Genomic DNA, 16,566 nt, shown 5'->3' with positions numbered 1-16,566 from the left:
TGTGTAAATGATGACAGTATTGACCTCTTTAAGTAACTATATCTTTAAAAGTGTAATTTTTGATATCGCTTTTTTGGTCGAGCTTTGCTGAAAATAAAAAATATTAGTTCCTCTAAGAAGTGTAAACATTGTACTATATCCAACATTGTTCAGTTTCTTTGAGCATCCCAACCAGCTTGACACAGGAACATTAGCTCAACCAGTGGCAAGAGTTTGAGGCGAGACTAACCATTTGCAGACATTTTCTGGAAAACGTACAGTCTTAAAGTTGTCATGAAACCAAAGTAGTCTTTTCATCTGAATTCTGATGTACACAATGAAAAAGAATGTAGGGCAGGACTTCATTTATTCATTGATTGTTGACTTGATGGAGGCAGATTTGATTGTAAGAAAGTGGTGGAGTTAAAGCAGATTAATTGGTTTGTTCACCCAAAAATGAAAATTCTGTCATTAATTACTCACCATCATGTAGTTCCAAATTCATCTTCAGAACACAAAATAAGATATTTTTGATGATATCTGAGAGCTTTCTGACACTGCATAGACAGTAACAAAACTACCATGTTCAAGACCCAGAAAGATAGTAAGGACATCGTAAAAATAGTCCACGTGATATCAGTGGTTCAACAGTAATTTTATGAACCTATGAGAATACTTTTTGTGTGCAAAGAAAACAAAAACAAGGACTTTATTTAACAATTCTTCTCTTCCATGTCAGTCTCTGCAAAGCATTTATGAGTTTGGGTGAACTAACCTTTTAAATGATTTGAGATGTCCACCAGACAGAAGTCTGTCATTTCACCAGAAGATCAAGATATGACATTTTGAGTATCAGGTCAAAAAATTAAAGACATGAAACACATGCACAGATAAACATCCATTTTGAAAATACATAAGGTGAAATTTCATCTAATCCCAGCTTTAAAAACAGGTGGCGTAAGCAACATCAAAAAAGCATAATTTAAAAAAAGCTTGAATAAATAAAGTCGATTACAGTGCTCTCCTATATTGGTTTGAATTTAAGAAGTGAAGCTCTGGAAGCATTGCAAGATGCATTCATGCCAAAAAGCATAAATTCAATCTAAATTTTACACCTTGTACTTTTGCATACTTTAGATTCAATCTGACAAGACACAAGCCTCCTGCATAGGGTGAGAACCTGTTTTCTGCTGAACTTTGCGCTTAAGAGACTGGATTTATAACACTGCCAGAAGGATGCCAAATGATAACACGTGAGAGAGGGCTATGATCCTGGCTCGGCCTCACTGTAGCTAATGTAATAGGTGAGGACAGAGCAACTAACATTATCGAGTGTCCCATTATAAGCTAAAAAGTACATTAAGGCCTTCTGAAGCAGCCTTTGTGTTTTTTCTTTTAGTCCTCTTATAATGTAGTGTGAAGAAGAAAAAAAATGTGCAATGCAAGCCACGGTTTATACTTCAATCTATGCGGAAAGTGGAACAGATGACTTAAAGATATTTTGCATTTGCAGTAGATTAAATATCTGTGGCAAGAGTGATACGAACATAATCTCAAACCCTTTCCTTACAATATTATGCCTGAAATTATCTCTCCATGCAAAATGGCAACAGAACTTTTTTTTTTCTTTAGTAAGCTGTATAAAAATATTTTTTTTAATAGCATTGGTGCTTACAAGTGCATTTCTGCATTTTGAAATTATTATCACGTATTACATAACTTAAAACAAAACCTGACAGGCACATCATTGATTTTCAGACTGCCACTGGCTGCCCCGCAACTCTTCCAGATCAAACTTTAGCCTCTAACAACTGCTTTCCTTCAAAGCTGCAGTTTTAGAGATTGTTGTGAGAATATATCCTGTGAAATGAGGATAATACCTTTCCCAACGGCCAGATTGTACTGTTTCTGTGTTGCTTCTTTGCTAAGCAACATTCCAAGAAGTTCAGCCAGAGATCACTGACATATATGTGATGGGTGGAACAAGCAACATTATGGAAGAATGACTAATCACTACTCTGAGAAATGATTCCTACAGGCCTTTAGAAATCACAAATACAGACTAAGAATTTGACTTTGTATACCATGTTGTCACTTAGGATTTAATAAGAAAAAGAATCCCAAATAAAGTACCACTTTAAGTTTAAGCCAGCCTTTCCCAAACCTGCACGAAATTCCCCGGGTATTCGGTAATGACATGCCAAATAGCTACAGAATATTTATATATTGTGATATGACGTCTGCTACTTATGATCACGCTACTAATGTCGTTTTGCTGGTAGCCTATTTACTCTGAGGTTTCGCTGGTATTTGCTCTGAGTACATTAAGTTATTCCGAGTCTGTTCTGAGGAGCTTATCCATCATTTCCAGTCTGTACAGCGTGAGAAAGAAAACATCGGCAGAGAAAATGAGACCGCTGCTCCTGAACAGGCAGAAACAGAATTTTTCTCCTATAGTGAGATCAACTGACTCATCACAGCGTGACATTAAGTGTTGTTGTCCAAATCTCAGTTTTTGGAGCTCTGCAAATAATCTTTTTAAGGAAATATATCACAATTCTTCCTGCAGGATATGAATACTGCTAAGCAAATTTATGATAGCTGTAATGCACTCAGAGATAATATTCTAAGACGGTCTGTATTTGTATCTTGTATTCATGATAATGCCACACTATAGGCTACCTGTAAACTTACATGTTGTTGCACAGCCATCTAGTGGAAGAAGAAAGAAATGCCACAGAATCGCATCTGTAAGGACAAATAGAGCAGTTTGGATTGCAGTTTTAAAACAAGAAAATATTGGAATGGTGGAATAGTGGAGAGAAAAAGTTTTTTAAATAAAAGATTATTATTACAAAACACTCTAAACTTCGACAGTGTAATCAGGAGTCCTAAATGGATTTATTTTGTTATATTTATGAGCAGCCCTCTGTATATTACTCTACGGTTATTTACCAAATAAGCCTAAATTACTGATTTCAGTTGATTTATCATCTTACTTCTAGTATATATCGTTTATGCTATAAAAAAAGTCAATAGCAAAATAGAAAACATCGGCCTAGCAACAAAACAAACACTGCGTTGTCCAATTTTCTTATTTATTTTCTCATTTTGACTCAAAATTAGCAATTCGTTTGAATAACAAGAGTGAGCGAACTAAGACGGCGGAGTGATACACGTGACACATGAAAGTAGATCGGTTGCATGGATACTTGCAGTGTTGAGAAAGATACTTTTAAAAGTAATGCATTGTACTATATCGCGTTACTCCCTAAAAAAAGTAACTCATTATGTTACTTGGTTACTTTTAATGGAAAGTAATGTGTTACTTTTGAGTTAGGGCCTACATTTTAAATCTGGGCAGGGCTTGCTTGTAAATTTGTTCTTAATATAAAAAAGTTCTTCTTTTACAAATGTAAAAAGCCCTTTCACAACGAACGTGAAATGAACAATCCTCAGGCTGAAGGAAATGTAAATTCATGTCTGTAAAGTAAAGGGCGCAGCTCAAACGAATTGCGTGAAGAATATGACACTGGAGAATAAAGTTCACCAATACTCAGCAATAAACAAAAATTAAACCCAAATGTGTTATTTTTGCTTAGTATGCTTGAACTGGATCGTCAAAGGTCACCAATATTGTTAAGTAAAATGGGATTAAATACATAAATTACATTTGTCTTATTTAACATATAATTGTTACAGAGTTGTATAATATTCTGATTTTGGGTTTGACTTTTCATTTTGAGGAATATTAAATCTGTTTTTGTGCAGGTACGATGAGTAAATACATGTTCATATTTAGTCTAGAACTAAGCATCATGTTCACACTGCACACCCAACGCCTCTGCACTTACTCCCGATTTCTGTCAACATGGCAACACGAGAGCTGCAGTCTAGACATGGGAAACAAAGTAACTGGCATTACTGTTTGAAAAGATAACTCAGATATTTCGTGCTCAATTAATAGGTAATGTGTTACTTTACTAGGTACTTATAAATATTAATAATAATAATAATAATCTGATTACCTAACTTACGTTACTTGTAATGTGTTACACCCAACACTGCACTTTGTTATTTTTCTCGTTATTTCCCTACAGCGGCTAATAAATCAGAAGTCACGCACATTCACAGAAAAAGACTGTTTGTGCTCGTGTCTTAACGGTGCTCAAACACTTAACGGTGCCCCTTAAAAGTTCAAGTTTTTTTTTCTTCTTTTTTTTTTCTTTGCCTAGCATCTTGCATTTTTGTATTCCTCTGTGCTGCGCTTTCATTGTTGACTTTCTATGTAAACATGCTCTAAATAGACTTGTTTGACCTCTGTGCTCTGGTCTTGCATCTTTTGCAACATCTCGTGCGTGACATGGCTCTTAAGTTAAAAAATAAGTTCAGCTTTTAAAAAATGTGCCTCGACACCTTGCATTTTTCCCATTTCACTGCCACCCTCTCGCAGTTTCAAGACAAAAACATAAAAAAACCAATGACCTTTGCATTCGCATACTGGATTTTGCAATGTCTGGCACATTACACAGTGTTCTAAAATTGTGGCGCTCAACTAAAAAGAAGTTTGACCCCTTATAAAACATGCTTTTCCACTGTTTTTCTGTTAAAGGGGTCATATGATGCTGCTAAAAAGAACATTATTTGGTGTATTTGGTGTAATGAAATGTGTTTATGTGGTTTAAGGTTCAAAAAACAGATTATTTTCCACATACTGTACATTATTGTTTCTCCTCTATGCCCCACCTTTCTGAAACGCATAATTTTTTCCAAAGTTCATTGAAAAGTGAGGTGTGCTCTGATTGGCCACCTATCCAATGGGTTGTGATTGGGCGAATACCTCAAGTGTGTTACGGTGTTACGACCCTTGCCATACTGTGATGCCGTGTCCCGGTCAGAACACCGGCACTATGAGACAAAAACAATAAAACCCATTAAAAACAAATTTGTTGCATCCAGTGGAAACACATTACACTATTGTCCAAAAATGCGACACTTGAGTTAAAAGTTTACCATGCAGCGGACAGGATAAAACTTCAACATTTAAAAGTGCATACTTTGCGGTTTTTCCATCGCTTTGCCTCTCGCATTTTTGCATTCCCCTTTACTCTCATTGATTTTTCTATGCAAGCGTATTTTTCATAGCGTTTTGTGTAAATGGCCCTAAAATGTGAACATCTCAGAATGCACTGCTTCAGTTCTCTTGTCCACTTTCTTGACCTGAAATGCAATTGAGATGGCAACTCCTAGAGACACTGACAAAATAAATAAATAAATAAACTGACATAAAATCAGTTAATTTGAGTTGAAATTATTTTATCATGTGAGAAGAGACATCAGAATGTCCAGGAACACAGAATTAAATCTCCTGATCAACATGTCAGTGTTTACTTTGCGACACTGACCTTCTGCTTATTATGACTCTTACCTATAATGGACATGGACAAAAAATATCGTTCTGAGTATAACTTATTCCATTATTCCTTCTACAGACCACATAAAGTCACAAGTATAACTATGTTGTTTTCCAGAATGTTATGTTTTGCTTTGATCTAAACTTGAGTTTGGAGCATGCCAAAAAGGCATTCTAATTTTGAAATGATAAGTTGACTTTCCATACTACATGCCGTACTACGACTCCAAGCTCCATACTACTATAATGTTGTGGACTGGTGGTGATTAAATGTCATATAAACACATGGTCAATGATTCAGTAAACTCCATTAGGTTTCACTAGAAAACTTTAACTAGTCAGTGTTACAGTTTGACTACAATACCCACAATCCAAAGAAGAAAACACTTCCGGTGAGTCAGCTGCGATTCGGGAAGTAAATCCATTATAGTGACAGGAACAACATCACGGGATTCTCATTTCACTGAGCAGATTAATAAAATATTACCTGTAACCGATCTGTACACACCTGTAATATAAGACAACATGTCTAGGCAGTCGAACAGAGCCACGGACAGCAAGAAAATGGTGAGTATGTTTTATGTTTCCGCAGATCTGAGCTAAATGCAGGGCAGCTAGCTAACATGCTATTATAATAATCGAAAAATAAGTTTATTTGAGCAGTGTTTGTATATTTGCATACAAATAAATATAACGTAGTATACATGTTACCTTGACGTGCATTAGTTTATTCCTCTAGTTAAGTGATTTTTTGCACAGACATGAGACTTTCAGTCAGGCAGTCAATCAATCGTGGCTGGCTTTTGAATTAAACATCTTGTGAAATGATAAATACTTCTTTTTTTTTAATAATCGTTTGAGGGAATTATAATGATATAGGCCCATTGGTTAGAATGAAGCATGCTTTTTTTAGCATTATGCATTGTGTGTCATATTTTGTTTTAGCACAAATATTATTGCACTGTGCAGTAGGTTATATGAAGTTTTTGATACACTCTCAACACGGACTAAACAATACAGTAGTGAAAGCAGAGAAAATTTATCCAGATATGTCATGCAAGCATTAGTAGAAATTACGGTTTGGCTACAATTTGACATGTAACAATTCATGTCCGTGACAACCCCACGTTGTGCCGTGAGAGGGCGCTCCAGACCATGGGGTGCCCTCATTCATTCAGTCCTGAATATTACTTTTTTTTTCTTTTTCAAATTGTGACCCTGTGAACTCCTTGTACTCATTTTGAAGCATGATGTGCTATTTGGATCTTCTGAAATTATGCAACAGAGCACGATCTTTAGGTTGTAAGTTCAAGCAGACCACGTGCTTCTGTCATTAAAGAAAAGGGGGCTATTACAAGTATCGCCAGTGTTAATTTTTTGCTCAAATTATTATGCTTATAATAAATGTTGAAATAAAAAAAAAACAGGTGTATCAATTTACAAAATGCATAATAGAAGTATTTAACTAGAGATCTCAGACATTTGGCCCCACTAAAAAATGCTAGTTTCCAGTTGTTATGAAATTCCCATTTTCTTATCTAAGGAAATGAATTAATATATATATATTTAGCAAGTAGATAAAGGTGATCCACTGGCATGTTGGAATTTTTTGCATGCTTAATGGGAATTGTTGTAAGGAAAAGAATGATCTTCTTTACCAATTATTGTTGCATTAAAAACATTAGTTACATTTTGCTGTTAGCAAAAAAAAAAAAAAAAAAAAGGCTACATTATTATATCATGAAAAGTTTGGATCTATGCCAAAGAGAGTTTTGCATTATTATTGTTATTGTTGGTGTTTTGTATTTGCATTGATTGTCAGTATTAACAGTGGTTAAACGGTAAACACAGTGAATATTGTGAACACGGTGGTGGGTAATCTTGTGCTGTCTTGTCTTTCCCTTGAACAGAATTCAGAATTATTCACTCTCACTTATGGAGCCTTGGTCACTCAGTTGTGTAAGGACTATGAAAATGATGAAGAAGTCAACAAACAACTGGATAAAATGTGAGTCTGTCTTTCTCCATTTTTTCACCTATCCTTCCCATCTGGTCACATTAAACAGAGTCTACAAATGACGTTTTCTCTCACTCTTTTCTAATATTGTATATTAAGCACTCTATGAAAGTGTAAGGATTAGGTGCTGTAACTGGTCAACATTTTTTTTTTTTTATGTTTGTCACTTTCCATCATTCAATTTGTATGAGTGGAACAGGGTTTAGTGTGGATGTTGTATTGTCAGTGTTTGCGCTGGGTGTAGGCTGTTATATTAGGTGTGTGGATTGTGCCATCCAGTCTGCTGAAGTTGGGTTGGGTGGTATGAAGAGTATAAAATGTGCCACTCTAGGTTTTTCGGGGGCTGTCTCTCTCCCCACCCTGTTAAATGAATTGTGCAGCTGTAGGTTACACCCCTGGTTTTTCAGATGCATGATTCTGATCCCCACTTGGCTATACTTCTCAAATTCAGTTTCACTGTTAGAGTGGATCCAGATGAAAGAGATGGATGAGAGTGTTGATGTTTTTTTTTTTTTTTTTTCTTTTTTCTATTAGCAAGTTCACATCTCATGTTGTACTGCACCGATTCTTTCAGGAGGGTTGCGCAGCAGGAAAAATCACAAATAAAATGTATGTAAACGTAGACTATTCTTCAGAAGTTTATTATGTTTTTAAAAGAAGTCTTTTAGGTAAGCCTGCATTTATTCAATCAAAATACAGGTATAAAATAATAATATTCTGAAATAGTATTACAATATAAAATACATGTTTTCGATTGCAATATATTTTAAAATGTAATTTATTCCTGTGATGGCAAAACTGAATTTTCAGCATCATTACTCCAGTCTTCAGTATTACACGATCCTTCAGAAATCATTCTAATATGCTGATTTGATGCTCAAGGAAAAAAATCGTATTGTAATCAATGTTTTAAACAGTTGTAATATTTTTGCAGAAACACTTTTTTTTAGGACCTTTGGTGACTAGACTATTCAAAAACAGCGGACCCCAAACCAGTATATAGTTAAAATAAATAGTCTTATCAAGTTTTCAAAGGAAAGAGAAATGCCTTCCATGTCCAATCAAAATCTCCATCTGTCACTTGGTAGAAGCTAATTAGGCATATTCCGATCTCATCTTCAAAAGCTTGAAGTAAACTACACAGGGTAAAAAATAAAATAACCCACACTACAATGTGTTTTCACTTATTTTCTTTGGTGTTAATTGCACTGAAATCTCACTCAGTACATTTACATGCACTTATTGAAATGTAGTTATGAATATTTTCCTGCACTAAAGGCTGTGCATATCTCATATTCACCATCCATTTTTTTTCTAGTCATAATTTTGCATATCATTATCATTTATTTTTATGTTTAAGTAAGTATATATTTGTTGCTTTTATATGAAGAAATATTTTGGTACCGCGTTGGGTCGCCTCTTGATGTCCAATGCAAAATCTGAACCCTGAATCAAAACCAGTCAGGAAGCTCTGTTTTAAAGATTGTGGGAAAAGCAGTGTGGATGCGTGGAAAGCCCTGAGATGCTTGGAGTCCAGCAGTTGTGATTTAGAGAATCAGTGGGCAGCGTGTGTTCTTTGGCTGGGTGGTCTTTTCATTTAAACCGTGCCTTGAACTAATCCAGTAGTCCCACTGATATTGGGTTTGGCAACATGTCTGAAATACAATCTTTTTTTCCTCTTGCTTCTTTAAAGCATTAAATATAATATAAGCAAAAGCAAGATTTGACTTTTCTCTCCAAGTTTGTATCTCTCCTTTCGAGTGCTTAAAGTTAAAGGACTTCACTAAGACCTTCAAAGTAAAAAAGAGATTATAGTTCTTATGATTGCGTTGGTGGGTGAAACGAGGGCGATTGTAAGCAAAGTTGCTCTGACAATGACAGTTTCACAGTTTCCCTTCTCTTCTTCCATCCTTTCAAGGGATACAATATCGGAGTGCGTCTGATTGAGGACTTCTTGGCTCGGTCCAGTGTGGGGAGGTGTCACGATTTCCGAGAAACGGCCGATGTCATTGCAAAGGTAACGTGAGTACTTAGAGCCAATCAGAGCGCATGCTGAGCCCTCCCTTTGGGCAAGAAAGAGAGAGAATCAGGAAGCAGGCAAGCATGTTAATGCGCAAGCAAGTGACTGGAATTTGAACTTCAACCTGTAGTAGCCCACATATTTTCTTAGCTTTCATCACATCTTTCTACCGTTTTTAATTTTTCAGAGTCACAGCTTGAGAAACATCCACGCTATGCTATCGCAATGCCAATTGGCGGGCCGTATGTGCGGCGTTAGAGTGAACCGAGACCCTCGTGTTCCTCTCGGCTTGTTTTCTTTGGTCTGCGAGAGCCACAGACTGTGTTTTTTACGAAACAATGCACCTCACCCTAAGCGTATGGGTTCACACTGACAGGATTGACAGAGCGTTCATCCCCCTGTCCGTCACCTGTCCATGCTTGCTTGGTCTCTGTCTTTCTGTCTGTTCTCCTTTCTTCTGTTTTCTCTGTCTTTCTCTCCTCACTTTCCTCCACGTGTACCACGTTGTCGAATGTTAATCCAGAATGCATCAGTTTGCTGGGACCCTGATCAGAATCCTAAATCTATGGGTCTTAAAACAATTGCAGTGACTGAGAGTGTTAATATAGGATTGAAATGATGTGCTCTCACAGGTGTGTGTATTTTGGCTATTATACGGCTTCAAACAGGGCACATCCATTCTGAATTTAGGATGAAAGCCTTTTTATTATGGAGTTACTTATTGTGAAGCTGTTTTTGCACTGATGTTCTGAGGTTGTAAGAGATTCACAGTACTTTAATTCTGTTCAATATAAACCAATAATTGTTTTCATTATAATATTCATTCATTTTATTATTGCCTTAAAAACTAAAAGGTATTGCTTTAAATGCTCCAAGCAGTTTTAGTTTTTTTATTATGTTTTATATATATATAAATATATATGTGTGTGTGTGTGTGTGTGTGTGTGTGTGTGTGTGTGTGTGTGTGTGTGTGTGTGTGTGTGTGTTTGTGTGTGTGTGTGTGTAGTATTATTTATAGGCTTTTTAATTTTAGTTAATGTTTTTGTAAGTTATGTGCATTTGTCATTTTATTAGTTTTGAGGGTTTTTTTTATATTTAAGTAATAGTGTTTTTTTTTGTTGTTGTTTTTTAGTTTTAGTAATTTCATCTTAACCTTGTTTCGTTCAGATAGTTGCCATTTCTAATCTTCTTTGGGTTTTTTAGTTGTAGCTTTTCATGTAGTATTAATATTTTATTTTATTTCTGCTTTATTCCAGTTACCAATTTTTTTATATATATATTTAATAGTTCACAATAACAGCACTTGCAACAAGTGATTTTGGGCATTGCAAAATCATAATGTACAGTATGAAAAATAAATATAAAATTTGAGATTTGATTGAGAAATTAGCTACATACTTGTAAGTAAACATCCAATATCAACTGATATTAATTTAAAGAAAGTAGTAATAATAATAATAAATGTAGTATCAGCCTATAACCAAAATGGTGAAATAATCATGATTTTGGTCTTCTTATGGCCTGTCCTCAAAACGTTCTGTCTTTTCAAACCCGTACTGTGCAGTTGTGCAAAAAAACAAGTCATTTCAGTGTCCGAGTCGTGAATACAGCACCTAAAAAGAATGTGGCAGCTCTGCAAAATCACTTAATGTGGCCCTGACATCATAGATGTAGGCAAGCGAGTTAACATGAAGACTCAAGAGCCTTTTTGTCTTCATATTAACAGGTAGCTTTCAAGATGTACTTGGGTATCACCCCCAGCGTGACCAACTGGAGTCCTGCTGGAGACGAGTTCTCTCTTATCCTCGAAAGCAACCCCCTGGTGGATTTTGTAGAGCTTCCTGACAACCACAGTAATCTAGTTTACTCCAGCCTGCTCTGTGGAGTGCTGAGGGGAGCTCTTGAAATGGTGAAGAGCATGTTTGCGTGAGATGAATCAGTGATCTTCTGCTAAACCCTCAATTACCATTCACACTAAAGTTATTTTTCTACTCCTGCAGGTTCAAATGGCAGTGGATGTGCGATTCGCTCAGGACACATTAAGAGGTGACAGTGTGACAGAAATTCGCATGAAGTTCATCAAAAGGATCGAGGAGAACCTGCCAGCTGGAGATGAATGAGACTGAGAGACTTTTGATTCAAGAGACTTTTTTTATGTTGGATTGGAAACCAAAAACTTGTTTTGGTCAAGAAGACCAACCAATCCCCAAACATTGTAAGTATTGCAATGCAAATTCACTGTCAAGAAGATTTCTCTCGATGTGTTGGGATGGCATGTTCTTTCCACCTGGTCCATGTTTTTATGTCATACAAATACCTTCTCAAGTCTCTTTTTGTATGTCAGTTTGTCTCTAGTGTATTTTTTGTTATTCTTTTTGCATTTAACTCATAAACATGGCACAGAAGGTTTAATTTATATAGTCAAGTATCATAATCAGATTGAATAAATCATTAACTACCAACAACTGTGGTCAGTCCCCTCATTTATCGTTCTTCTACTCAATAGGCCTTTGACACAAACTAATATTTACTCAAAGTTGCAATAAAGCGCTCATTTGAGCAGACCGTATCACACTGCTGTTTTAATGTCCATAACGCTTGTATCAAAAACAACTTTAGATGGCTAATCTAAAACCAACATTTGAAGAAAGGGCCCCATGTTCGCCAAGAACAGAGACGTAGTCTTTTGAGATGCACATGTTTTGTAGAGAGCCAGTGGTGTTAAGGGGAGTTTAGGAGGGGTCAAGGTATGTAAATAATGGGACCTGTGTGCACCAAGCCTGTGGCAGATCCCTCCACACGTATGTAATGAAGTGTCACGGCAGCCCCCATCGCCGTCTTCGACTTGTCGTGTACTTGCCCTTGCGTCGTGGGACTGTTATTCCTACAGCGTGGCAGCACGATGTGGTTAGAGTTAAACAACAATAACAAGGGCCTAATTTGTCTCAGATGTTTGCTCAAGCAACGTGGAAGCAATCAGGGCCTGGAGGGTCACTGGTGCGTGTGCAGGACAGGGCTGTTTTGGGAGCCAGTGCGTTTTAGTGGTGTAGCCGAGGGGTTCACGGTCATGCTGACCAGTGGGAAGGGGAAGGCCTTTCGCTGAAAGCCATTAATTTCTCCAGAGCAGCTCAAAGTTCATTCCTGACACCTGTTAATCGACTTACGCCATGATCTGGGCTTCTTTTTCCAGAATTCCACACCTCGTCAATCACAAATGAAAAGAAGTTCACTGCCTCTACTACTACTTCCCAGCAGCTAGTGTATGGATTCGGTTTTATAAACTTTAGCCCTGTCAGATGCAGTTTCCATGTGATTTGATTCACACTGATGTGTTGAATAATGCATTCATTGTGTAAGCGTATTGTTTTGTTCCATTGAGCCACTAGAGGTAGCTGTGAGCATTGTGGTGGGTGACCTTTTTTCTTCTCTTTCCATTCTCATGGCTTTTTCTGTGTTTCTCTTTAATTTGGTATCTGATTGCTCACCGGGTTCACCAACTGCTTGTTTTTGAATCTCTGGGGCTGGGAAATTATTTTGTGGAATATATTCTTTATCCACTCGCTCTTGATTCAGGGACATTTACAAGACAGTGGAAAACGTATGCGTAGCCCTGTCAGGCCGAATCCCTCGTCCCCTCTCGCTAGATTATGCATACAGTGTATGTTTTCTGTACAATGTGTATATTGGAAAGCGAGGGAAGAGGAAATGGTTTCGCGCAGACATTTGATGTAAATCATTTGGCAGAATTAGACCCCTGTATCATGGGGATATACAGCTGGGATTGTGTATTGCGTGAAAACTTGTATCACTCTTCCATATGCTCTCAGGAATTTCTCTCGCTCCTTCTTTCTCCCATTTTAACAATGCAGGATATCATCTTGGCGAGGCATCCGAAACAAAGTAATGTGTCAGTATTTATTAACTATCACGGTCACCTTTAACCGGTATGAAGATGACCTTCTCATCATCTTTCTTATACTGTATGTTTTCTTTTTCCTTTTGCTCATCTGTATGAGCTGCTCATACCGGTGTGACCACCATATTAGGCCAGTACTGAAATTCTTCATGGAGAAGGCACAAAAGAATTCCAGGAAGCTCTTTTCCACCATAAGGATTTGATTTTTACAAGCTTTTTTTGTTGCATGTCTAAAGGCAGGTCAATGGCAGCAAATGAAAGAAATGACGCCTGTAACTTCATGCAGTTTGTGTAAGTTCTGTTATATGCATCAGTTTTTGATTGGGTTTTTAGATGTGGATTTTGCACTTTAAAAATGAATGTGAGTTTTCAGTCGAGTGCGGGGGCGATTGGTTTGAGCAGACTTAATAATTGGAGAAGTTCTGCATACATCACCAGAGATCAGAGTCATTTTCACAGAATGTTCCAATTTTGATATTCTGATTAAACATCACAAGGTCAAAACTTAAAAAAAATTAAATGTATGCACGGATGAATTGTTCAGAATATCAATCATAATATGCATTTAGAAAATAGATTAGAAAAAAAGTTTTTTTTAATTTACTTTCATGTGTTTTAAAACTGTATGATTATTTGTTGTCCACAGAATGCCAAATTAATGTCTAGCAGGATGTCCAAGATCCTGTTTTGCATACAATGAAAGTGAATGGTGACCAAGACAGTCTGACAAGCAAGATTTTCTGTAAATATCATCTTAATTTTCTTTTTTTCATGCTGTGGAAGTCTTATAATGACATGTAGTGCATCTATAGTGAAATATTGTTAATATGGACTACATTTTTGGTGCACTTATGCCCTTTATTGTTTTTTCGCAGCTTGACAGTACTTGTTGCCAGTCCACTTTCATTATATGGAATAGTGCAGTGTGAACATTTTTCAAAACATCTCCTTTTGTGTTCCACAGAAGAGAGAAAGCCATACAGGTTTGGAACAGCATGAGTGTGAGGAGTAACTCATGCCAGACTTTTTATTTTGGGGTGTCTGTCCCTCTAAGAATTTTATTAGGACAGTTCTAGCATACAAGTAGCAAAAGTTACGTATGCTGGAAACGAGACGGTCCACACCAATCTCATTTAAACCCTCTAAATGCAACCATGTGCAACTATATCAGAAACAAATGCTGAATGGCACGCTGAAACAATAAAATCCTGCGGTTCGGCCTGCTGCTGGCTCACCATTATTGAATCCCCCTCATCCATTCTTCCGTCTTTCTTTTCTTCTCACTTTCTTTCTCTGATTCTTCCACTGTATCCCCCACTTTCAAGCCTTGCCAGGACGAAAGGATTGGCAGTGAGATGATGGGAGGTCAGAGGAGGGAAACAGAGCAGGGCAAGACCGAGTGCATTTCAAAAACACACCTTGTGGGAATATCAACATGCCCTGGAGTGCGGAGAACCGACCCAATGCTGGAGAGCCATCACAGCCCGTCGTATGGTGTCCAAGTCTCCCACAGCTGTTCTGGAGCACAAAGGAGATGACACACGAATGGATGATCTTCCCTGGCTCGCAGGAACAGCAGCACGCACACTGTTTCCAGTAAAGGTCACGAGACAGTAAATCAAAGGATCCGAGATGGAAATGCAACAAACCCTCTTGTCTGAGGTAATTCTAAGATGTCAAGAAAAGATGTAATTAGATCCTTGAGGAACGCCATATGTCAAAGACTTTTCCTATTAGTCCTCAAACATTTGTTTGTTTCTTATTTACTCAATTTATAAAATCCTCTGTTGGATTGAGATTTTTCACTTTTTTTAGACACCACTATTTACAGGATTATCTTGGATAGGTCACCATATTTATAACATGTAAAATGTGCTACTTCCACTTTCCCATGACTACTGCTATATGCTGATCTGAATCAAACACATCTGGGACAAATAGAGAGCATAACTCCTCTGCCTCACACAGCAACCTCTGGACCTGTAGCCAATGTCTTAAATGGTACTTGAAAGGTCCTCTTTTTCCGTTGTATCCCCAGACTAATAGATCATATCGCAGCAAGTTTCAGTATTTTCAGAGAATTGATGGGAATTATTAAAATAATTAATTTAATTGCTTAATTTCAGTGATATGCCATTGTTTACTTAAGGTCATATGTTGTTGTGTACTTGTATAGTGGCCCAAAGAAAAATGTAACACACCACACTTAAAAATAATTTAATGTTATATAACAAAATATCAAACCAATAGGGAACCATATAGGGCGACATATTAAAAAGCACCAATGCATATCAGCCCAAACAGCAGCATTTATTTTAACATAGCACAAACACACTTTTCAAGGAAAGCATTTTAAGGTTTACATGATACAGCTGTTTAAATGCACATATATTTGTTAGCATTCTAGTTGTCAAACATTAGTGGACCATGTTCATAGTTAATGTGATGAACTACACCTGCAGTTACTCTGTTAGAACATCTGTGTGCACATGACTTAAGTGTCCAAAAACATTTGGGACCACTATTTGTTTATACAACAAAAGAAAGTCAGTATTCTTGATTCTGATTGGTTGTGAAACTTTCTTAAATGAAGACTTAATATAGTTCTATACACGAGCGTTTTAGGAATAAAACCTGAAAACGTCTTTAGATAAACAGACATTTGGTAACTGGCACAATTGTGCAATGTAGTTATACTTATTTTTGCCGTTAAGTGACAGGATACACTTACCTCACTCAGGTCTGCACAAAGCTGCATTAATGTATGAAAATGCATGCTGTTCATTTGTATATTGACATTGCAGACTGGACAGTTCTATAAAATCAAACCAAGCATGTTCCAAACCAGTTACGGAGTTTTCCAACGAATGACATTTCTTGAATACATGATTGTCCTCCTGACATGTTTTTCTCAAAGTCTCTGTTTTAATTAATATGGTTTCTTTTGGAAAACCAAACAAAGCATGACACAGCACTCCATCACCTGAACATGGCCCACTGGTGATGTCATTACTAGTCTGCTTGACATGAATACTCCCTCACGTCAAAGCTGCCGTTCCAATCGAGCAGTCAAGAATGTTTTGAGTTCTTTATTGTGTAATAAACCAGGTCCAAGACCAGACCCACCCTTTTAACCCATTTTGAAAGTGAATGAGGTTATAACAGCCCAGTCTTTCACTGCAATAAATGCACATACACTCCGCAGTGGAGGTCTGGGTGGA

The 16,566-nt window shown here is 37.0% G+C and overlaps 1 protein-coding gene across 1 annotated transcript; it reads left to right on the top strand.

Moving 5' to 3' along the window:
• Positions 1–5,799: 5,799 nt before the first annotated feature.
• trappc3 (trafficking protein particle complex subunit 3) lies at positions 5,800–15,135 on the top strand. The gene is made up of 5 exons (XM_042745295.1): positions 5,800–5,959; positions 7,303–7,400; positions 9,327–9,426; positions 11,156–11,338; positions 11,430–15,135. Exons 1-5 carry the CDS (start codon positions 5,918–5,920, stop codon positions 11,547–11,549), a joined length of 543 nt encoding a protein of 180 aa, XP_042601229.1. The 5' UTR covers positions 5,800–5,917; the 3' UTR covers positions 11,550–15,135.
• The last annotated feature ends 1,431 nt before the right edge of the window (positions 15,136–16,566 follow it).

This window comes from Cyprinus carpio, chromosome B19 (assembly GCF_018340385.1).
Source record: "Cyprinus carpio isolate SPL01 chromosome B19, ASM1834038v1, whole genome shotgun sequence".
NCBI lineage: Eukaryota > Metazoa > Chordata > Actinopteri > Cypriniformes > Cyprinidae > Cyprinus > Cyprinus carpio.
The sequence above is the reverse complement of the archived record's forward strand: the minus strand, read 5'-3'. Positions and strand labels throughout refer to the sequence as shown.

What these genes read in the sequence shown, in the direction of transcription:
- trappc3 (XM_042745295.1), top strand. Translation starts at nt 5,918, where the DNA reads ATGTCTAGGCAGTCGAACAGAGCCACGGACAGCAAGAAAATG. An exon ending in CCACGGACAGCAAGAAAATG is followed by an intron (nt 5,960 to 7,302) that starts GTGAGTATGTTT and finishes TCCCTTGAACAG; the next exon opens with AATTCAGAATTATTCACTCT. An exon ending in CGGCCGATGTCATTGCAAAG is followed by an intron (nt 9,427 to 11,155) that starts GTAACGTGAGTA and finishes TCATATTAACAG; the next exon opens with GTAGCTTTCAAGATGTACTT.